At 39.4% G+C, this 23,267-nt stretch overlaps 1 protein-coding gene across 1 annotated transcript; it reads left to right on the top strand.

Annotated features, from left to right (window-relative positions):
- Positions 1 to 57: 57 nt before the first annotated feature.
- On the top strand, positions 58 to 959 carry MRPL36 (mitochondrial ribosomal protein L36). The gene is made up of 2 exons (XM_040588702.1): positions 58 to 90; positions 200 to 959. Exon 2 carries the CDS (start codon positions 210 to 212, stop codon positions 534 to 536), a length of 327 nt encoding a protein of 108 aa, XP_040444636.1. The 5' UTR covers positions 58 to 90; positions 200 to 209; the 3' UTR covers positions 537 to 959.
- The last annotated feature ends 22,308 nt before the right edge of the window (positions 960 to 23,267 follow it).

The following is a 23,267-nucleotide window of genomic DNA, read 5'->3' as shown; positions in this document are numbered from 1 at the left end:
GCTGCCCCCCGCTCTTCCGCCGGGCCGCGGGCTGCGCGCACGCGCGGGGGTGGCCGCGGGGGTGACCGGCGGGCTGCGGCAGGGGTGCTGGTCAGTGCCCGGCGCTTTCCGTTAGGGGCTGGGGGCGGTCGGTGGCGGGGAGGGGGGGAAGCGGGAGGAGAGCGGGACGGGTGTCCTCATCGGTGCGTTGTCCCCACAGGGCGCGGAGCATGCTGTCCCTCCTGGCCGGGGCCTCCGGGCCGCTCCGCTCGCTGGGCCGCTCGTCCTTCTGTTCCCTGGCGCCGTGGTGGCGGGCGGCGGCGGCGGCGCTCTCTGCGCCGGTGAGCCGGGCCCAGCCGCTGTGGTGCGGGGCGGCCGCCCCCCGCGCCCTGCTGGCCGTCCCGCCGCCGCCCGGGCTGTTGGCGCCGCTCTGCGCGGGGCTGAAGACGAAAACCTCGTTGAAGAGGCGCTGCAAGGACTGCTTCATCGTCCGGCGGCGCGGCCGGCTGTACGTCTGCTGCAAGAGCCACCCCCGGCACAAGCAGCGGAAGCTCTAGCCCGGGCCGGGGGCGCCGCTGCGGGACCCGAGGGGAGAGAGCTGTTCCGTGTTCGCCTGTCGGGCCTGGAGGCCTGGTTTTTTTCGTCCTTGCCACTGGGACCGCTCCCTCTTCCCTGGCTGCCCCGTGACTTCCGAGAGCTGAGTGCTGGGGACGCAAAGCGGTGCAGGTGACAGTGTTTCAACGAAACACCATCGTAGGGCAAGTTTAGTTCTTGCCGGCCCTTGCTGTAACTTCAGACAAGTTCTTCATGCTGAGAACTGGAATGGGAAGCTGCAGCTTTCAGGACCTCTTGTCAGTCATAAAGCCTTACTTAAAAACACCTCACTGTTAAGTTAGTAAGGGGAAAGCTGAATCATTGGACTCTTGAGATGCATTTGTATTTGTTTAAAGCAAAATGAAAATAAACACTGATGTTCATTATTACAGTACATGATGAATCTTTCTTAAAAATGACGCTGGATGTTGAAAGCTGTGATAACAGAAGCAATGGTTTCAAACTCGGGTGGGCTTTTAGGTGGCAAATAATATTCAATATGTTACATTGAAAGATACTGTGCTAGCTTTTGGCTTGGTTCACAGGTGAGGTGAAAATTTCTTTTGAGTTGCAGCAGACCTAATCCCATGTAGCTTCAGTAATTTCAATGTAAATGGCCCTTGCTGCTTATCACAGTTGGGTTTGGGGGGAGATGGCGGTATTTTAGTATATCTTATCAACACTTTTTTTTAAGTTTTAGCATCTAAAGTAATTGTTTAATGATATATTGACAGTTTTCAGTGTATTTGGAAGTGTTCTCAGTCTCATCTTCCTTTGGAGAAGTCCTCTCTGATGTTTCTGGTGTACCTACTTTTCTATGGTTTCCCAAACCTTAACCCAAATAAAAAAGGCAGTACCTAGGAACTGTTGCTTTTTGGGTGGAGTTTGTAAGCTATTTTGTGTAGGCGTCTATAGCAAAGAAGATAATAGCAATTTCAGATTCTAGCTAATTTGCCTTAAGTTTCTGCAAAGCTTTAGGCTTACTCACATAAATCCATGAGGTTTTAGAATTGTCTTTCCCCCCCCTGTTTTTGTTGTTTTTTTTTTTTCAAATACAGCTTTTCCTGTGTCCTTTGAAACAACTCTCTCCCAAAGAGGGGTATGGAAAATGGATTGGAACAGTTACTGCCTCAGGGGGCACGTAGTCAGGTATACTGTTGAATGCAAACTAGCGGAGTGGTACCGGTGGGTTACAATTAGCCAAATTTGTTACAATCCCCAAAGGTGTTCCCCATGCTAATAAATGTGGCTGTGCTTGAGGCAGGAGTGTTTGATCTTCCTAAGAACTGCAAGTTCTCAACAGAAGGTACCAAACTAAGCTTTCAAATGGCCATGAAGTTACTGCTACAAGTTTGCCGGAGAGTGTCCCTTGTTTAGAAGAGGTTGAACAGGTTGAGCACTGTGTTTTGACACCAGGTAGTGTGATGTCTTGAACTTTTCTGCCCAGTGATAATCCCACAACTTCAAAATTGCAGTAACTTTTACAATTACATCTGTTTTTTCACTAGGTGCTTGGTGGACAATGAGACGCTGAGGCTGGGAAGTTGTGGGTAAGCAATGCAGAGGCAATAGTTATCGATTCGTTCCCATGCGCTGGGCATGTGTTGTCTTTTTCACCCATCTAGTCACCTAAATGTGGGTTTAGAGAGAGGAGCAGGTTAGTTAACATACACATCCGTTGTAGGGGGACTTAGAACAAGTTCATGGCAGTGAAGGTGGAGAGAAGTGGCTAGCTTCATCTGAAGACAGACTGATTCAAAATGTAAAAACCTCTTCAAAACCAAAGAACCTGGAAATAGTGGAAAACGCTGTTCCTGGTTTGAAGGAAACCTTCAAAAGGTTTGATTGAATTTTAGGCACTCATGAGTAAGAACAGCTACTTTCTAAATACCTATAGGTTGTGCTTATAAATAAAATTTAAGCCGAGAAATTTCTTGGAAAAGTTTTACACCTTTAACGTGCTTTGCCAGTTAAGCAGCCTAAGCAACTGTAGATTTGAAAAGCTCTGATTCTCAAATAAGAGTTCAAGGTACACATTTCTAGGTGTGTGCTGTGTGTTTCGTTCCAGCAGAAGAAAAGGCCTATATGCTGTGAACCCCTGTGATACCTTGTGAGCATAGATATTAGTGCACCTTTAAGGTAAACAGTGTATGTCCAGAAAACCCAGTGATTTCCAGGCTCATCCACTTTCCTGGAGGGTGATGAGGACTGAGCAAGGAATGAGTTTGCCATCAGATGAAGTGAGGGTCTGCAGCATGTGTTTGGGTTTTTTTAGGAAAGATAATTGGCAGCTGGTCTTACTGCCTCCCAAAAGGTTCATCCTGTCCCTTTCTGTCAGAAAAAAAGGCAACTTCCTGGTACAAGACAAATCGTGCTGGTGGGCCACTGAGGTTTTCAAACCAGGACTCCCTTGCAAAGAGCAACATCAGATAGCGAATAGACCTGCAAGTATGGATTGTCAGGGCTAGGAGCAGCAATCGTCTCTGGCCAGACTTTTTGAATGCAATAGTGTGTGGGACTCGGGGACAGATTTACTCATGCCAGGCTATTAAATAGTCTACACTCAACATCAGGGAGTGATATTTAGGGATAGGATTACCCCACAGCACAGAGGGGCACAAATTGCTATTTTTTCGTCTCACCGTTAGCCTAAGACTTAAGTTTTTATACAGTGCTGACTCAGCAGCCTATTTCAACAGCTTATGATTAGGAAAAATTGTTTCACAATTAAAGCCATTTAATTTAGTGCTGCTAGTCAGAAGCTTGAGATGTGGAGTAATTTAAATTAAGATGTTCAATATGGCTGTAAATTATTCGTGTGTCACCATCTGAACGGTCAGTTTTGTGAAACCTGGGCTGGAGCGTTCAAAGAATGGCGCATTCACGGCCATCACCAAAACAACATATTTGGTCGTGCTAATATCCTTGGAAAGAGGATTACAGGATTAGAAACTAGAAGGCTCTGAACTGTAATTGTACTTTGCCATTGTCTTGCTGTATAATCTTGGCAAAAGTAATTTTGCCTTTGTCTCAATTTTTCCATGTTAGGCAGGAGTACTGAATCTCATGCTTCAAAGTATCTTTTTTTAGTTCCACAAAATGTTACAGAAGTGTTCTGAAAAGATATCAGATTCCATAGCTTTCTGTAATTTGTATGACACGAAGGTGACTAGAACTGGTGTATCACACATGTTTATTTTAGATTTGTTTACAACAGCTACAAAATGAGAAGCTGAAACAGTGTCAGACAGTAGCCTAGTAGGTACTGTCTAAGGGTTCACATCTGTCTTTGTGAGCTTTCTGAATGTTGTGCTGCTTAAACAGCTGTTTTCAAAGGATAGTGTACACAACTGCTACTTAAGCTACCTGGGCCAAAAATGTAGTCCTGGAATACTAAAAATACCAATCTGTATTAGTTCCATAATTGTATGCATTTATGCATTTCTTTTTTACCCCCCTGCCTCCCCATGTTCTGTGGGCAAAAGATGAAAGGGAGGGGAATGGTAAGGAGGGCACAGCTAGAGCGCAAAATGGGTTTTGGGGGGAAATAGGACCCAGTGACATAGGAAGAAAAATCCATACACTGGAAACTGAAACAAGGCGCAGGCTCCAATTACATTTTCAGCACCTGGTTTCCTGCTGGTTTTGTGTCTAGGTTACCCCTTCCAGAATTTCTTTATTCTTCTTTAAATCCCCACAGTGGAGCAGAAGTGTGACAACTGATGGCTCCTGTGACTGTCTCCGTCAATTGTACTGTTATGAGAATCATTTGCAGCTGTGAGTGACTGAACTTGCTTAACTGTTCAGAACTGTTCTAGGGAATGAGACTGTCAAATTCTTGATACGCAACAGGTAGATGTATTTAGGTCAACTGGAGGATAAATCTTAGAGCTCATGTATATTGATGACTGTCAGACTTTGTGGTTGTGTGTATCAGAATTACAGTATTGGTTGCTGAATTCAGGACAATAGCTCTGCAATAATGACAGGTGAGGGAGAAGTCTTTGGGAACTGTAATACTAGGGGAGCTGTGTCTGCTCGGATCAAGGCGGTACACACTGAGGTTAGCTGACTGACAAAATGACTTTTCTGGATTCTGACACCACCAAAGTCACTTTCTCAGACTCAGTTAACATAGCTAATTTTTTGGTTCTGTAGACACCATGTTGCTTTTCCAATTATTTTATCATACTATTTACATAAGAAGGGGAAAAAAAAGGCACAAGGAAGAACAAACCGTAAGAGCAATTGCTAATCCTTTGCAAAGTGTTAACAATTGGAAACCTTCCTTTATTTGCAGAGGTGAAGTAGGTGACTCTTCTCTAAAATCCATGAGTCTAAGACTAGGCAAAGGAAAATGAAAAATTGGAAGAAGTATTTTTCAAGAAAAATGAAACAAGAACATAAATACTCTTAAACAAGGAAAAAGAAAGTGAGAAGCAGGCTACTTTCTCTTCTTTGTTTAACAGTGCAAATGGACAGAACATGCTGTTGCAGGCACTGGTTAGAATACCTTCTCTGTAATGCCAAGGTCTTTTTGGGGTTTCAGCAAGATCCATGTACCTGACATTAGAGAGGTTTCGTTACCAAAGCTAGTTTACGTGTATCTGTAGTATCGCCATGTTCTAAAGTTCTGATTCAATAAGGGTGGACATACCCTGATATACACTGCTGTAGACTATCAAGTGACTTTTAAGATACAGATTAGGGATACAGTACTCCCATTCGGTTTAATAAGGCTGATTATACATTTAAATACTTGAATTCATTCCAGTGCAGCTCATCAGATTAACTTGGAATCTGTACCAGTAGGTTAAACGGAAGGAGTGTGTGTGCGTGTGCTGAACATGTTAGTTCCAGAGACTGAGAAGGGGCAGGGTTCTTTCCCACTAGCTGGGACAGTTTAACTCACTACACCCACGAGGGGTCATGCCCTCACCTGTCTGGTCTCCTGTGCTCTCCAGAACTGAATTTGCCTTCCTGTAGGAATAGCTGAACTGCCGGTGAAGCTGTTATTGAACTGTCACACATTGCAGCCCAGTTTATTTAGGTAAGTGGTGGTGCTTTACTTCTATACCTCTGGGAGATAAACTGCAGCAGTTCCGTTATTGCTCCGTATCCCACTCATAGTGGAGGCAGCAATCTTTATAAGAGCTTCATCATTCTTGAAGACATCGAATCTGATCTAAAAATGATGAAAGCGGGTACGAGGAGAATATTGGCACCCAAGATGAAGCTGTCACTTGCTGGAGTTATCCACCTGCCTTCAGAAATGGAAAATTCACCATTTCACCTAGAAGCTTGTGCATCAGACTTCAAAATATGTTGTCTGTAAATGTGAATACAGTGTTGAAAGAGCAGTATTTTTCAAGAAGCCACCTGCTTTTACGTATCACATTGTGCAAAAAGGAAAAAAATGTGAACTTTGTGAAGTTGTTTCATCTAAAAATACATTGATTCCATTTAGCAATTGTAAGTAAGCAAAGAAACAGGCAAGGAATAATGTAAGCCTCTCAGCTGTACGTGATTGGTGCCTAAATGAGCAAAAGGCTGGGAACAAGCAATCTCGAAGTCTATACAATTTAAAAAGAGACTCATCACTACCAAGTAAACTAGGAAGCTACTCTTTATAAAAAGCAGTGACTGAAATATCTAAAATAGGTCACTTTCATAGGGAGTTCAGGCTGTTGATAAGAACCATTGCATGTAGATTGTGAAGCCAGGTACCTTGCCTTTGCTTTGAATGCTTATCTTGCTATTAAATAACAAGTTGGTTTTATGAAACTTGTTGGTTGTTCATCCTGATCACCAATAGCATAATCACAAAAAAGGGAACTTACTTAATGTATTTAGGTGAATGACAATGCAGTAAATATGAAATTGTAACCTGGGGCTGAATCTGAAAGCTGAAGAATTCTGTCCTCTCAGGGAGAGGTAAAGGCATGAAGCCTGAAACAGGGCTGCAGCCAGAGACCGTGTAGTAGATAGACAAGCAGCAAGTCATGCAACTATAAGTCTGTTCCAAAATGCTGTCACTTCACTGTTAAAAATGTGAGGTCATTTGCTTTAATTTGCAATTACTGAATTTTGTTATGACTTTCATTGTCAGAGTCCTGTATTTTTTTTCTTCAGAAGGTAAGAGTCACTAAATTTGAGTTACCCTTTAGTCTTTTGATAAGATAATCAGATTAATCATCTTAGGTTTCTCACTATAAAATGTTTTTTCTAGCGTTTGGATATTCCTGTTTTCTGTACCAGCCCCCCATTTCTTTCTAATAATATGGACACAGGAACTGTAGGCAGAATCAATGTTATCGATGCTGAACACTGAGGTTAAAATGCTTCTGAATTTTGCACTCTCCAGTCTTCTGCTTCCTTCATCTGAAGATCACATTATTGCTACAGGTTTCCATAAGGAGTTCATGTTTGTTGTCAGTTTTTTATGACCAGTAAACAGGCTTAACCCTTCACAGCCCTCTGTTCTGCAGGTGTAGCTGCAATGTCTGCTTGCTAGGTATGTGACTTTGCATTTGAATGTAAGAAACCAAAATTGTTTTGAGTAGGTTCAGTGTGCTGAGCAGCAAAAAATTTTCCTCGTAACTTCATAATCATTATTACCACTTTGCTGATTTTTATTATCCTGAATTTATCAGTGTTTGATCTATATCACTCCCGAATCTCTAATAAAAACACTGGGTATCTATCACTTGTCCTAATATCCCTGAAACTACAGTGAAAGACGTTCAAATTTCATGATGGTTCCCACTGCACTTATGTTTTGACATCTGTTACTCAAGCAATTGTTAATTCATATACATACATTAGGATTATTTTTAGAGTTTTGAAACATAAGGCACCTCATCAGTCAGTTTGAATAACTCTGGTTTTGCTCCTGCATCTTCTTCACTTGATCATCTGCCCTGCATACATGATGGACTGCTTCCAGCATGCTTTCTTTCCTCAGACAAAACCCAGAAACAGTTCAGTGTCTAGACTAGTCTAGCTTATCCTCATATACAGTATGGCTGGTTCCTCCAGCTCATCCTGGGTCTCCGGTGGTACTACAGCTGGCCTTGATGTCTAACATGACTTCGTACTGTGGCCTTCTGCACACAGCCTACATCCTCAGCATCATCCAGCGAAGGCACAAACATGGGAGGCTGCAAATCACCTGTCTCATTGTCTTGGACACATAGTAAGGAAGTGCTATTTTTTTTAAGGAACTTAACATTTATGATGTGTGACATTCAAAGAGTGGTCAGGAGGGAAAACAGGCAAGGAAAGACAAGGAGATTGTGATGGAAGATCCTTTCTGGTGAGCTCTGGGTGCCTCCCTTGATGCTGCTTTAAAAAGTGAAGAGCAAAACCAAATGCATCCCCCGTTAAGGTTCACAGTGAGAGGTGGCGTAGTCGGGTGCCAAGCATGAAATCAGACAATGACTGTGTAAGGTGTGGGCAGCAGGTGAGAGAGCTGTGGTGGTAGGCCTGTGGGTAGGGGCCACAGCAGAGGTCACTGGTGTTAAGACCTGTGAAACATTCAGCATTTGGAGTCTCCTTAAGCATTACATAGCCGTAGTGTCTCCAGACACTTTAAAAGATGCTGCCTGTGAGTAGTAAGGTTACAATCAGCTCTAGGACAGTTTGTCAGGAGAATGGTTATCACTGGAAAAAGTCACAAAGGCAATACGTATATATAAACTCCAAATCCCTGCTATTCTGGCAACTACTTAATACAATTTAAATAAATTCAGTAAGTTCTAAATTGAAAATTAAGGGTCTTTTGCTAACAACACTCTTTGAAACATCGTCTAGAAATAACTCTTCCTAATCTTCTTCTAACTCCAGCGCTACATTTATTCAGGACTTGTTTATACTTATACCAACATTATCTTTTATGTTAAATAGTACTTCTGTTCCTGGGGAATTTACCCACTTGATACTTGTTTCTAGGCAGCTATCATGTCCTTTCTCAATCTTTGTTTTCCTAAGCTAAAAAAATCATTTTAGCCTTTTCTCATGAAGCAGGCTTTCTGCTCCTTTCATCCCATTAGCCCTTTTGTGTAACTTTTGAATTTGTGAGATAAGGTTTGTAAGGAAAAGTAATATATTTTATTAGATCACTGATATAGTTAGAAAAAATCAGGAAAGCTTTTGAGTATACAAGTCATTCCCACATATGCCCAAAGCTTACCAGCTTTTTTTCCAACTATCTCAATTGTCTAATAAAAGATATTGCCGCTGCCTAGAAGAATTTCCTCTTATACATTCTTAGACATTATTGGCTATACCATACACCTTTTGAGTTGATCCTGAAATATTTTGTATAAGTCTGTCCTCCCAAGTATTTCTGGTTTTGCCAATGTGACAGATGAATATCTGCCTCTGTGTTTCTTGGAAACACACCTCACCCTAGATACTTTAGGACTGCCTTTGAACAACTCATGGGCCAGCTTACCCTGGTGCCTCAGCATCTTTACTTGAGACACCAGTATGAATAGGTTTTTGTCCTACAAGTACCCAGCAGCCTACTTTTCTTCAGTTCATGGGTGATTTTATTCTTCATATACAGTATTTCCATTTCCCCCCATTGGTTTCCTATTGCTACCTTGCCTGCACATTTGATTGAATATCCCACTTTTTGTGCTAAGTCAGAAGGGACACGCCTCACTTTTAGTCACTTCCCTACCAACCTTAAAATTTATTAGGTAATCCTTTTCTCTGTTTTAATTAACTACATAAATTAACTCATGTTTTCCTGAGGTCCTGATAGATTAGGTCTACTGTATTTTCCTCTTCCAGAGTCAAAGAAAGATACTTTTGTTTGACATGATGTACATGTCCTGCATGTTTCATTTAATCCTGTTTTCTGTTTATTTTCAAGTCATTACTATTGTTCTTTATCAAAACCTTTTTATACTGCAGAATTTAGCTTACAGGCTTGTGGTACTTACTTTCAACTGCTGGTACTTCAGTGATTTAAAATATATATGAAATAAATAGGCCAAAAATGTTCTGAGCCAGCTCTTTAAAGTCTCCTGGTCATAAGTTATCTACACCAGGTGCTGTAATGTATTTATGCCTAGAGACACACTAATTGTTATCTGACATCAAGCAGTTTGATTGTGTAAGGATACTAAAGGACTGAACAACAGCTTGTATTTTGCTTGGGGTTTGTTCTGTTTGAAACAGCAAATAAGAGCTAAGGCTATTTTGCTGTCCTGCCCTGCCCTGCACCCCTCACTCCCCCCACCCCCCCACCTCCCCCTCACGGTTAGACATATATAAGGGATATATAAGGGGTCATGTTTTCACAAAGGAAAACAACGCACCTTTAAAATGCTAGCCAATGTGTACTCAATTCCTCATAAGGACAAGAAAAGTTTAGTTTCAACACATCCTACCAAGGGTGTCAAAAACTACAGGCATTTCTTAGCCACCCAATGCATATGCCATAGAATTCTCTGTCTTACACAAGGGTTTTTATATCCTTCAAGTAGTATGTGTGATGCAATAAAAAACCCCCTTCATTACCTTTCAAAACGTACATGTACATGAATTTGGATACTGAAATACATTAATACTTGAAAATAAATATTGCACACTATTTTTTTTTAACATTTTAGAATTTCAGTAAAATAGTATGGGCCTGATCTAAATGCCACTGAAGTAAGTGGAAAGAAGCTGAGTGACTTAGAGGAGCAAAATACCATGTATATGTTCTCTGCAGAGTACACTTTGTCAGAGGTCTCTTCCCAGAAGAGTGGGTAAAGTGGGAGCTGGGATGTGTGAAGTCTGTCCAGTGATTCATGCCTGTGCAAAACAGCTGATCTAAGGGCTTGGAGAGTCCCTCAAGGACACATAAGCTGCATTTCCATACAATTTTGAGTGAAGAGGGTTTCCTTTCTGAAAGTCTTCTTATTTGTAGCTCCAAATAATAGATGATCCTGCCAAAATTATATAAAAATTAGATGTCTTATAAAGATGAATGGTATGTTTTGTGGGATATCAAATGTACTACTCTTAAACAGTCTATTTTTAGTGATTTCTTAAGAAATTTTATGCTTGTTTGTATATGTGAAGGTTTGACTGGACTCACCAGTCTTCCTTTTTTTTTTAATAAACCAGCATAAAGTAGAATTTATTTACATAATGCAATGATCCATGAAGGTTACCATAACATCAAGGGACCATATTAACCGCTTGAATGGAATTCATTAGAAATTAACTACCACTTAAATTAATTTTCCCACATTCACAAGGCTGTAATGGTGGAAAAAGGAGCCGTCCATCAGCATGTACTGACAGGAGAGCTGTCACTGCTTTTATTTATAGGTGAATACATTAACCCATGAAGCAGCCTTTTCAGACCAAATCTTGAGCTTCTGTACAAATAAGCTCCTTCAGAAGACTTTTCTTTTAATAAGTAATCCAGCCTCAGTTAAACAGGAACACATGCTACCTAATGCTTTTGCCACTGGCTATACATGTTGTAGCTCTTTCATAATAACAGTAGAAAAATTTGCTCCTAAAAAATCCAAACTTCACACTGTATATAGTTTATTTTCAATGGATAATATTATCAATTAGATCTAGTTATAGTGATACTGTGTTATCAGTATTGGTAAAACTATACAAAGGATTGTCCATTTATTATTATTATTATGTAGTTTGTTACATCGTTTGAATTTTTTAACTCTCTTACAAATGAACACATGTGCAAGTCACCAAACTGTAGGATGAAAATGAATGAGGCTTATACCCATCTGTGACCTAGGTATACTTTGAGCAAATTTACTGTAGCACACTGTGGTAATCAATTTGAATAAGCTGCAATGGGAAGGAGCTTTGTGTTAGATGACCTAAGTTGTCACAAACCACTACAGCATTAGAGGGAGTCTGTGTTTTATCTATGTAAACCTCATAGCTGAAATGATCTTAGGACAATTTCCTGTAGAGTTTAACCCAAACAATTTTTTTCATGAGTAATTATAGCTCAGAGCTAAAAGCTGGCCCTTACCAATTAATAAGATTTTCTATTTTCTTTTAACAGAGAAAATTCAGTAAGAAAATGATGGCATTGTTAGCTTTTAAGAAATGCCCCCTATCTGTGACAGTTAATATTAAAATAACTGAATAAAATCAATTTTACATATTTTTCTGTTGGATGCTACCATATATAATGAACAGTGGTGACACACCTGTGTGCCAGAAATATTGCTTGCTGAAGTGTTTCACTCTAATTGCTGTCCAGAAAGAGAAAATATGGAAGTTACAGTAAATCTCGTAGTGTTATAAACACTTTCTCTTACACTCCTCCATGGTTTCAATACCTATGTCAAAGGAAGCTTCACCACACAGTTTCTCATATGACAAATTTGGAGGGCCGGTGGCTTTCTCGGGTATTTTTGTGAGTTTATTGCTCTGTTCAGACACTTGGAAGGCACAGCAAAACCGTGAGCTTTTCCTGGGTTGCCCACAAGTCCCTATATTCAAAAGAAACTAAAGGTTGTCCTGTTACTCCAGTGATAAAATAGCATGCTGTTATCTTTTATGTTGTTCCTTCTGAACAGATTCTTTTCAACAGCTTCTCAGAGGTATAGAGATGTTACATGCTTAAGGCTAAAAATATAAACTCAGTAAGTGAAGAGAACATCTTTTACAAGCTTTGCCCCCTAATAATATATGTAGGTTTTAATTTCAATTATTTAAATATGGCTATTCAACTATGCTGAATTAAACAGTGTCAGTATTAGCTAAAAAGACTGTTGATGCAGTTATGTCAGTCTCAGCTTGATGGCACACATCTTAACAAAGAATTTGCTCATGTTTACTTTTCTTACTTTTTATATTATACTTTAACTAGTTTAACTGAAAATCTGTAGGTACTTCTACCAATGGCTTGGGATGCTATTTGTTTACAATACAGGCAAGTGATTCTCTAATGTTCTCATGGCAGCCTGAGGAAAGCTTGTAGCTGGAAGCAGACTAGCCACTCACTCTCCTTCAAAAGTAGCAACTGTCACCAGCACGTTGTATGATTTATTTATTATTTAATGGATTTAGAGTATTTTAAATCCTTACACTCTTTTGTCTAATTCTTCCACATTTTATGTGGCACTGCCTTTTAGTTTGTATGATTTGTATACACTAATGTACACATATAATGTATAATGGGAATGAGTCAGACAAACTAGAAAATTATGCCATTCTACTTAGTCCTCATCAGGGATTGCAGCTAATTTGGTTAATTGATACAATATTGACTAAGTAATGACTCTCACTTCTGTTGACATTTTTACATTTGTTAAATTCCTCTGCCTGATTCTGCTTTTCTGCTTTATTTCCTTTTAAAATTTAAACACCTTAAAAAAAGGCTCTTCTCAATTAATGCAGTTCATGATTGAGGAACACTGAAATTAACTTTTAGCCAATTAAATTTTTACGAGTATTTGCTATTGTCGACAGTAGTAAAAACTTCTGTTTCAGCCACATCAATAATTAATTTAGAAGCACATGCCTGAAATACTTCCCCACATGCAAAGGAGTTGTTATTCTCCCACAGCTTCCCTCACAGTCATCCTGGTGACTCCCTTGGCACTAGTACGCCATTATTTTGTTGGCAGCATTTTGATTTCTGCATGGTTATGATTAACCTGTACAATGTGTTCCTCTTAATGCAAAGCTGTTTTCTTATCCCTTCAATTCTACAAACTGGAAAAAGCATATAGCCGGAGGCCACACAGAATAATACCAGTGTCAAGCTTTAAAAAACATATTTGTTTTGTGTCCTCTAAGGACAAATGATAGACATGTAAAAATGTTTTCTCTATTTTTCTTTCAGGGAATGCTTACTTTAGAATTAACTTCTGTCACAGAAAACATAATTTGAAGCATCTACTATATATTATTTCTGAGCATTTCTTCTATAAAGAGGGAAAATAGTACATTGTGTATGACATGTGTGATTACAAGGTTAGAGAAACTCTTTATGTTTCTCTTGTTGTTATGGTTTCTCCTTAAGAAAGCTTGTCACTGGAAACAGAAGAGCATCCTTCCTTCAAAAGAGGCAAGAATATAGTACTATCAAACAGCACAGTGTAATGAATGTAATTTTTAATTGCTTTATAAGAGTTTAAATTCCTACACCTCTGAAGCACTCGGTGTTCTTCATGCAATCCAGTCATCTATCACTTTTGAAATATTTCAAAGAAAATGGATTTTTATGATACACCCTTCAGTGTTCCGATGACTACACATGCTGTAACCTATTTCTTCATAAACGCATTCCATCTTTAATTTTGTCCCCTTCAAGATACAATCATCCTAGTGTCCTTTTATTCATAAAGATTTTTCTTCTACATACTTTCTGTGTCTTACCTATTTGTTAATTCTGTTTCTCTGTGATATCAAGCATACTTCATTTTATGCTTCATTGTCCAGGTTTTAGTTTCAGCTCCAGTATGTTAAATGTTCCCACCCTTTTGCTCCATATTTTATAGTCCACAGTACAGAAGCGTTAAAAGCCTTTCTCAATCAAAGAGAAAAATGAGTGTTCTTAATGTGGAATTCTCTTCCTTCAGAAACCTGATTGACCCCAAATCTTATGACTCCACAGTCAAGAAAAATAAAACTCATTCAAGGCAAAAAGTATCTCAGGAACACTTCTCTGAAATGAAAATATTAGAGATTTTCTCTTTTCTAGTTATTTCCCACCCCTTCCTCTGAAATAAAGGCAAAACCTATACATTAAAATGAAAAATAAAATCAATTATTAACAGTATATTTTTTGGTTAAGTCTACATATTATTAGGAATTTTTTGTACCCTTGTTTCTGATACCAAACTGTTTTACTTCATTACATTGAAGACTTTTTTTTTTTTTTTATTCCCATTTCCTGGCTCAGTTGTTGTAGTGAACCTGGTTACAGAAAAGAATTTCCAGGATCTGAGGAAGGCCTGATAAAAGGAGGGCAGCTCGGATAGGTCTCTTAGAAAACCCTGTGGTGGATGTAAGAGATGCTAATTATAGCAAAGCCCTGAGAGACTGAGGAGATGCTCATAAAATAGTCATTGTTTAGCCTGCCCATCACTTTCTTTTAGCCAAAGGCTAGATGGCCAAATGACAAATAATCCTGATAAGTCAATTAGAGAAGATCTTGGGAACAGCACAGATCATCAAAATAGCTGTGGTACGAGAAAGTTTGGCCTGAATGGATCTCATTCCCCAAGCTGGATCCATGCTGTAGTGAAATGACTTCTCTATGCTATTAAAAATCACGGCAAGAAGTCATATGCGGCACCCAGTCAGCCCATGAAGGCTGGCCTTCAGCTGCAGAGTGAGCACAGCCCACCTCCCTGGGAGAAGGAACATGCGGTTTCCTGAGGACTTGGTTAGAAACATGAGGTGCTCTGAGCTGAAGATCCATGGTCAGTACCCAGGGATTTACTGGTGAGCACCCAAGGGAGCACCTCCAAGTGTTTGGCCTGAGAGGGAAGTAGTCCTTTCAGGTAGTCCTGGTCACATTGACTCACTGGGGAACCAAAAGCCATCGGTGAGAGTCCTTCCCCAGTCTCCTCTTCACAGGACTCCAGCGGGGGAGCCACAGCAATGGCGTGGCCAGCTAGGCCTGGTGGATCTCATCAAGGCATGCGGCAGAGGGCCCAGCAGCAGCCTCAGCTGTTGTGCAGGATAATTCTCTTTCCAAAATGAAAGGAAACTGAGCCCTGGCTTGTGCTTTCCTTCCTTTGCCTGGAAGAGAAAGTCTCTGCATTTGTTGTCAGAGGGTCTGGAAGCAGTCAGATGGCAACAGCATGCAGGGCAAAATGGTCTTCCCCCTTCAGACAGCCTGCTCTCAATAACTTCCTACAGCCTCTTCCAGCCGTCGTTGGCACCCTCATGTTAGTAGGGCAGGCATCCATAGGCCAATGCCCTTCTGCATATTTTGGGAGCCAAGCAGTCCCCTGTGCTGTCCCTAGCTGAGGAGCTGCCCAGGGGAACAGCCCAGCATCCCTCCATACTGGTGGTACCTGCATGGACTTGCCTGCAGCAGGGAGCCCCCTGAAGCTGAGCTAAAGGCAGCCAAAGGGCAGTCTGTGAGGGCAGTACTGGGGAGAAGCAGTGGGGCAGAGGTGAGACTTCCTTTGTTGTTTGCACAGCAGAATGACTTCTGTAGCTGTAGATCCCTATTCCCTCTCTAATATCTGTTGTATGGTGTGCCAGCCCTTCTCCAGGGTGCTTTTGTCTGTTTTGTGCCCTTTGTCTGTTCCATAACGTCTTTTTTCTTTACAACAATTAAATTTTCCACAACTTTCTCTCTTCAGTTGGAAAACATTCTGCAGATTTTCTGCCTAGAGTGGAATTGCAAGAGATTTCTGAATGTTTTTGACACAGATACATTTTAGTTACATGTAAAATTCCAGCAGCTGTTGAAATATTGTCTAAGTCTTGTGTTCAGCTAGGTTTTGGAGAACACACTGGAAAACAGTGACAAAGAGTAGTTAAACAAAGAAAGAAATACCAAGAACTGCAAGAACTAACAACTTAAAAATAGAGAAAAGTTGATAATAACAGGTGAAGCTAAGAATATCAGCATTAAAATCCTGAAACAACATAATTTTAATACAGCAGAATAAAAAATGCAAACCAATCAGCTATATAGATCTTAGTTATCAGCTGAAATGCTTCAAACAGGTCTGTAGAAAATATAGATTTTATCTTTATTTTGCCTTGTGAACTAATTCTTCAGAATTAAAGGAAGATAGTATCGTGGTTATGGTACCAGGATAGAACAGAAAGAAGCATGTGTTCTCCCTGATCATGATCCCACAGTAGTAATTAAAAATGAAGAGGAAAGGAAAGATTCTTAATAGTTGGCCTCATTAACATATCAGCTACTTCTTCTTTGATTTAATGGAATATCAAACAGGTTGTGCTCCCCCATAGTCATCAGGCTTGAAGTGCCGATTGCTGCATATTCAAGGCCTCCCGGCTACTCTGTGGCAATGTCACAAGGAATACCCACAGGTGTCTTTCTTACTGTTCAACAGTTGCATTTGAATGTGCATTAAAAATCTAATTAATTTGTCAATGAACAAAGCTGATTTCTGGGCAGGTTCAAAAATTTTTATTTACATATATATATATATATATATATATATATATATATATACACTTTTAAAAATTCCTAGGTCAAAACTTCTCCATATATTTTAATGATTTAAAGCCACACTTACACTTTTTAGCACACTTTCTTTCCTGTACACATCCTTGAAAAATTTTATAAATAAAAACATGAGAATTCATTTAAGTTGACAGTGGTTTTCCATTATTTTGGGACAGCGACTCAGAGATTGAAGTAAATTGTTCCTTTTAATTATAGCTGATCTTGGAAAAATTTATCACTGGAATTTCTTCACTGATCAACTGTGTTGTATGGGCTACACCACTGTCTGCTGTTCAGACATTTCAATTCACTTTGACAGGAAATATATCACCCATTTTGGTGGCAAAATAAGAGTTTTACCTTCCCTTTAATTGTTAATTTACCCTTAATGAAAGGACTGTGAGCCTTGTTACGACGTTTCTGTTTGTAAAATGAACTAAATGGCACACTTTACTGTTTCTGCTTGGACCAGCACGATAAGGTGTGGCACAGAGTTTACAGCAGTGAGTGCCACAGATAAATGCCTACTGATGAGCATCATCTGTTGGTGGTTCTAAAAATACCCTCCCTTTGAAGGCACAATAGTCTCTGTTGGGGAGCTACGGAGTTCAGAACCCTAAAATGCCTTGAGCACTAACTCATGCATCTGTTGAATACACCAGCAAAAGAAAATTGTGGAAGTGCTTGGGTGGTGTTTTCATTTGGCTTTTATGTGATTCCAGTGTGGCAATTAGTAATTTTAGAGAATAAACAAGATGACAACTGCTTAGCAGCAGAAGGCAGAAAGAAAGAACTCATCAGTGCTGCCATACTCCCACTCCTGTTGTCCCATTCACATTATCTCAGTCACACACCGTAATTGGAAGTTAAGGCAGCAGCTCTTTTTTACACAGCATAAAGATATACAAATAACAAGCATTAAATAAGAAACATCGCACCACATCAAGATTAACAAAAGTAATAATGCTGACCTTGCTAGCACTCAAGTCTTTTCAACTGTGAATAATCTGCCATCCTGACAGGAAAGAGCAAGACACCTAATCCTCTAGCATGTTCATGATAGAAGAACTGCCACTCCTTCCCAATTAATCATTATCTGAGACAGTTCCCTTATACCTGAAAAGATTATTCCTTAGCCCATTGCCAGCTAAGGTTCTCCTTGTACAGAGAACAGCCAGCCAGAGGTCTCTTAACTTTTCTCCAGTGATAACCCTTGCATTTCAGATCTAACATGTTGTATTTCCCCAGGTCCAAATGCCCCTTAAATGGCTGACAGGTGCCCTTGCCTCAGTATCTTAAAGAAAAGCATTTCCAAATATTTTTCAGGCTTTCTACAGATCAAAACTAATGTCTGTTTGCAGTTTTTGTGAACACATTTTGGGTAGAGCTTTAGCACAGTATGAAGATTAATAATGAAGAAAATAAAGAGGAGGCCTGCAGGTTTCATTTGTATTCTCTGTGCTGTTTTCACACTTTCAGAAAGCAGTGCTGAACTTCTGAACCACTTTGTCAACCTTGTTAATTTGACAGTGATTTACATCTCTCTTAATTCATACTGGAATATCTTCAGCTGTAGCTATTTGTTAGTTATTCCACTCAGGAGGGGAAATCCTGGACTCATTGCCACAGCACAAGGTCTCAGCACACCCAGCTGTGCAAATGACCTTGACTAAAAGCACCCATTTTTTCAGCCCATGTTAATATCTGAGTGTGTGTACAGTAGAAGTCAGATGCATTGTGTATTCCATTTCCATTTGTCACTCAGGACCTAGGTCTCTAAGATCTTTCTCTTCCTTCCTGAATGGAGGAGAAAGAGGATCCCTATTCCTAGAGAAGTAAATATGTACAGGCAGATGAGACAGTCAACAGTGTTTATATTCATGTCATTTTTGTATAACTAGAAAAAAAAGTTGGGAGTTCAAGGTTATGCCTAATGAAATTCTTGCAAAAGCTGATGCAGTTACACCTGTGGTTAAAATTATTCAGTGTACTCTGACAGTGTAGACAAACAACGTCCAGCACCTCAATTCTACAAAGCCGTACTGGCCCTTCCCTGGAGGTACTGAGTGTCTCTGGAAGGACTAGTTTCTAACCCAACAAGCTGCAAAAAACATCTGCAGCTGCTGCCAACTTTGATGAACTGTGTTTCCTATTGGAGAAAAGGCTAAAACGAGGGTGATGACCCCATAAGGCACCATCAGTTTTAAAGAAGTTATGTTTGAGGGAATTTCTATTAATAATATCCACATGCCTTTTAAGACCATGGAGCACTAGGATACAGATGCTGTCAGCTGGAGGGTGATCTCAATATTGCACCTCCTTAAACTTACTCTCTCTTCCTTTTTTACATATATTGAAAAAGTAGATCTCTCCCTGCAAGGTCAGATTAGCCGTCTGTAGGGCACCATTACATTCTATTTTTTTAGGCAAGGATGAGCAAGCTCAGCTCCACGTTACAGTGTATCTTATGGCCACGTGGCTCTAGTTAGTACTTTTTTAAGAGCAGTCAAAAAGCCTTGAGCAAGAAAAAATGTATTGACTTTGTCTCAGCAGTGCATTAATGCTGGTAACTGATTTTTGCTTGATTTGGAACATGGGCTAAGTGGTATGGATAATATCTATCTGTGAAGGACTATAAAAATATACTCTTAGCCTCAGCCTTGGACAGAAGGGTTCAAGTTCAATTGGTTATTCATAGCTGAACACAAATGCTTCTGAGTTGCTGCTTCCTAATACATGGCGTTTTCTTGTCCTGTAAAATGACACTGTACCGTCCTCATCATATTGTATGGGATAAGTGATGTGTATTATACTTCTCTGAGCTAAAACATGTAATGATAATTTGCTCCCAAATTTTGGGGAAATCCAGTTTTTCCATGTGGGCACCTCATTTACAGTTCCATCAATACTGAGGTAACCTGTGTTATGGACAATATATCCATTTGATTATGTCTTGTCATTTACAACTACCATTTGAGATCAACAGACTGTAATAAATTCTTTTACTACTGTTACGTCGATTTGGTTTGATGTTAACTCTTTTACCAGAAATTATGTCTACCTGTTGCTACAAACAGCTAACTTATTTTCAAAAGGTTTGGAATGAAGCACAACCCACCCCACCCCACCCCACCTGCTGCTTTAGGATGAGGTAACCAAACCCTGTCATAACTTTAACATGCTTTATTCTAAGCAATCTGAAGCTTTTTAGATTACGTGATCTGCTACAATATCAAAAACTTTGAAGAAATTCTACTGTTACTTCAGATGTGATTAGCTCTTTCACATTTTTATCCTTAATCCAGTGTATCTAAATGCCTTTTTTTCCTCTTTTTTTTTTTTTTTTTTCACTTTAAGGGACTATTGGAGTATATGTTTTCCATTTCTGGATACTTTTTCAGGTGGTAGAAGAACACATAGAGAGGCCCAGGCTGTGGATGATAAGAATTTAAGCATTTTAGTTTCCATCTTTAGGAATTTATGGCACCTAGAGGCCTATAGACTTCCACGAAGTTTGTCCTTAGAAATTGGTGTGTCCTACCAAATGCTTACAAGGACAAGAACTGAGGATGCATCTGGATGAAATAATTTTAGGAACATCATTGTTCCTAACATGTAAATGTAACATGTAAATCTAAGGCAAACTACATGTATGTCTAAGGGCTTTTTTGGATGTCGAAGTTGCTAATATAGATCTACTGCCAAGACTGGTAAAGAAAGTTGATATGTCTTAACAGACCAGCTGAAATTATTGCAGACAACTGACATCTTCTATCTCAAACCCTCTAGCCAGATCTGACAAGAAGCAACAAATTCTTGACAAACTCCAGGTGAGACACAACTGCTGTTCTGCTGTGGTGCCTTCACTGGAAGTGTCCAGCGTTGATACTGGCTGCGGTATCTTCCTCTCTTTTCTCCCTTGCTGCATGCTTTCCTGCCAGCTCATTGGTGCTGTGCTAGCCTAGATGGTTTTGCTTATAGTATGCGAGCATCCTTTGATGAGGAAACACCAACAGGAAGCTTATAAGAGGCAACAACAGTCTGTATTTCTAAGCCTGTATTTTAAGACTGAGAATGATAAACGCAGTAATTTTATTATGTTGACAGTTTCCCCACAAAAGAAAATAAAATAACTTCTGAATTTTATATTTTTTCCACTTGAATTTTCACAACCATGTAATAATTTTTACTCTTTGAAGGAACTTGCTCTGTTTTAACATTCTTTAAAAGTGTGGACTTACATGAGAATGTAGTATTTGTTTAAAGGAAACTACTTTCCATATACTCTACTGTCTGTTATATTTCTCTAGAATAAGCATTGCCTTTAATATTCAACTATTTAAATTTCTGTGTGAGTTAGGGTTATGAGCACTAGTAATAATTATATGAATTGTAACAGAAAAGTAAATTTTCATGAAATACACATTGCTTTCCTGGATTGTATATTTTAAATTCAGTTAATTGTCTAAGTGCTAATTATAAATATTGCTACAGACCATTTTCTTTATTCACTGAAGGAGACTTGCCATATAATGGTTACTTACATTATTTTTTAAATCACTACATTTAAAAAAAATTCATTCCTTAATACTGTTCTCCCTTTCAAGGAACAAAATCAACAAAAGCATTAGTTGCTTCACATGGTATATGTATTTCAAAACTGTAAGTGTCTATGAAGTTGCTTACACTTACAATTTATGCTTTAGGAAACTGCAGGAAACTGAGAAAAGACTCTGCAAGTTTGTTTTTATTTTAAACATTATGCTCTTTTGCATTAATCTTAATCAAGCATTACGTAAAATCAATGAGAATTTGAATTAAGAAATTGGATATCAGAAGAAACTCCCTGTAAGGGCCTTTTTCATCAATAGGAATCTGAAGGCATTTTCTAGTAGGCGTAGTTGCTTGTTTGGTTGTTTTTTTCTATATTTTTAATTTATGAGAGAAAGATTACCAGTTTCAGAGAGACTGCAAAACAGTGTAAGCACTGATCACCAGCAATTGTGGATCCAGTTTTGAAATTCAAATACCGAGCCAAAAATACCCGTAACTTGAGAAAGCTTCTCTGGATGCTTTCAGGGAGAGCTGAAAGACACCTCTACAAGCAGAAAAAGAATAGGGCTTCAAATGCACCAAATCATTATTGCTATTAATTTAATGCATTGCATCAGCATAGGCCAAGGATAGAATTAGTGTTAAAAATAGTAATAACACCTCAGAAAAGGCAGAATTGTTCAGCAAATATTTCTTACCTGTTCCAGCCTGTCTGTGGTTAGCATGGAGATCCCTACAGTCCTCCCTTTCTCCTACCAGCCCTATGAAGCATCTTAATCTGGTGGGGTGGGGTTTTTTTTGAGTGTATGTTGACATCCCACTAAAATAGGAAGAACAAGCTTGCACAAAATGTTGGGCCAGAGAGGCAACTTAATTCAATTTCCATGTACTGGGTGAATGGTCTACTTGCCAGATTAAAAAACAGGTCTGTAACCAGGTGATAGTTTTTCTTCAATATGTTGGGGTTTTTTTGTCTGACTGTTTTAAATGGGTGCAGCTATATTTTTGGCTACCAAATCTATACCAAATTTGGCTACCAATCTGTAGAGAGGCCCCGAGACTACAGCTGAGCAACCTCCCAGGTGGCATGGGCAGAGAAGCAGATAGTTTCACAGTCCAGCTCAAGCGTGAGCATAAACAAGCAGAGCTGGAGCAGGAAAGTCCCTTCTACTTGGAGAATTGGCAGATGTAAGATGCTTTGCTCCTCAAAGTTTTCAAGGTCAAAGATGGGGGCATCTAGGAAGTTTAATTTCTTCAGGAATGAACTGAACAGGAATTTGTAGGGTTGCAGCTTGGCTTGTCCTCTGTCTAGCACCTCTTCCAATCTTTCACCCTCCTTGTGTGCATGACCCAAATCAGCTAAGCTATGGTTGCTTGACTAACTTTATAACACCAACTAGTTTTGCAGTTTACAGCTGCTGTAGCCAACAGAGAAGGCAATGCCCCTCTATAAACTGGGAATAACAATTCTCTTTTCCCTTCCAAATGTTTTGAAATATACGGATGAAAGTCTTATGCAGCAAGTAAGTTCCTATTTTAAAACAAGCCTGCAATATTGTTTGCCTGCAAAGAAACAAAGATTACATGTTTCAAAAGTTTGCACAGTAAGTACTTACAAGCTGCACGTTGTTTTTCATTACCAATTATTTGTTTTCTTGCAGAACAACTTCTTCTAAAATATTAAACATAGTCAAAGTGACTAATGCATTTTTTTAATCTAAGAATTACTCAATTAAAAATTTACAAGGCACGCAATTTTGATTTCTGCCAACAATAGTCAAAACTTGTGTATAAAGATTAATTACTTATAAAGTAAAACACATCTTTTAAAAACTGACATTAAATTTGCATCTGCACTGTATGTTGGATTTTATTCCAGTCTCTTTAGGCCAAGGACTTCTAGTAAAACTGCTGATGGAAATGCATTGTATGAATTGACTAGTGCTTGAACCAGCTAAAACAGAGAAGCAAACCATAT

The sequence above is a fragment of the Falco naumanni genome, chromosome 3, assembly GCF_017639655.2.
Source record: "Falco naumanni isolate bFalNau1 chromosome 3, bFalNau1.pat, whole genome shotgun sequence".
Classification (NCBI taxonomy): Eukaryota; Metazoa; Chordata; class Aves; order Falconiformes; family Falconidae; genus Falco; species Falco naumanni.
The sequence above is the reverse complement of the archived record's forward strand: the minus strand, read 5'-3'. Positions and strand labels throughout refer to the sequence as shown.

Coding starts and splice junctions, on each gene's coding strand:
- MRPL36 (XM_040588702.1), top strand. CDS start 210: ATGCTGTCCCTCCTGGCCGGGGCCTCCGGGCCGCTCCGCTCGCTGGGC.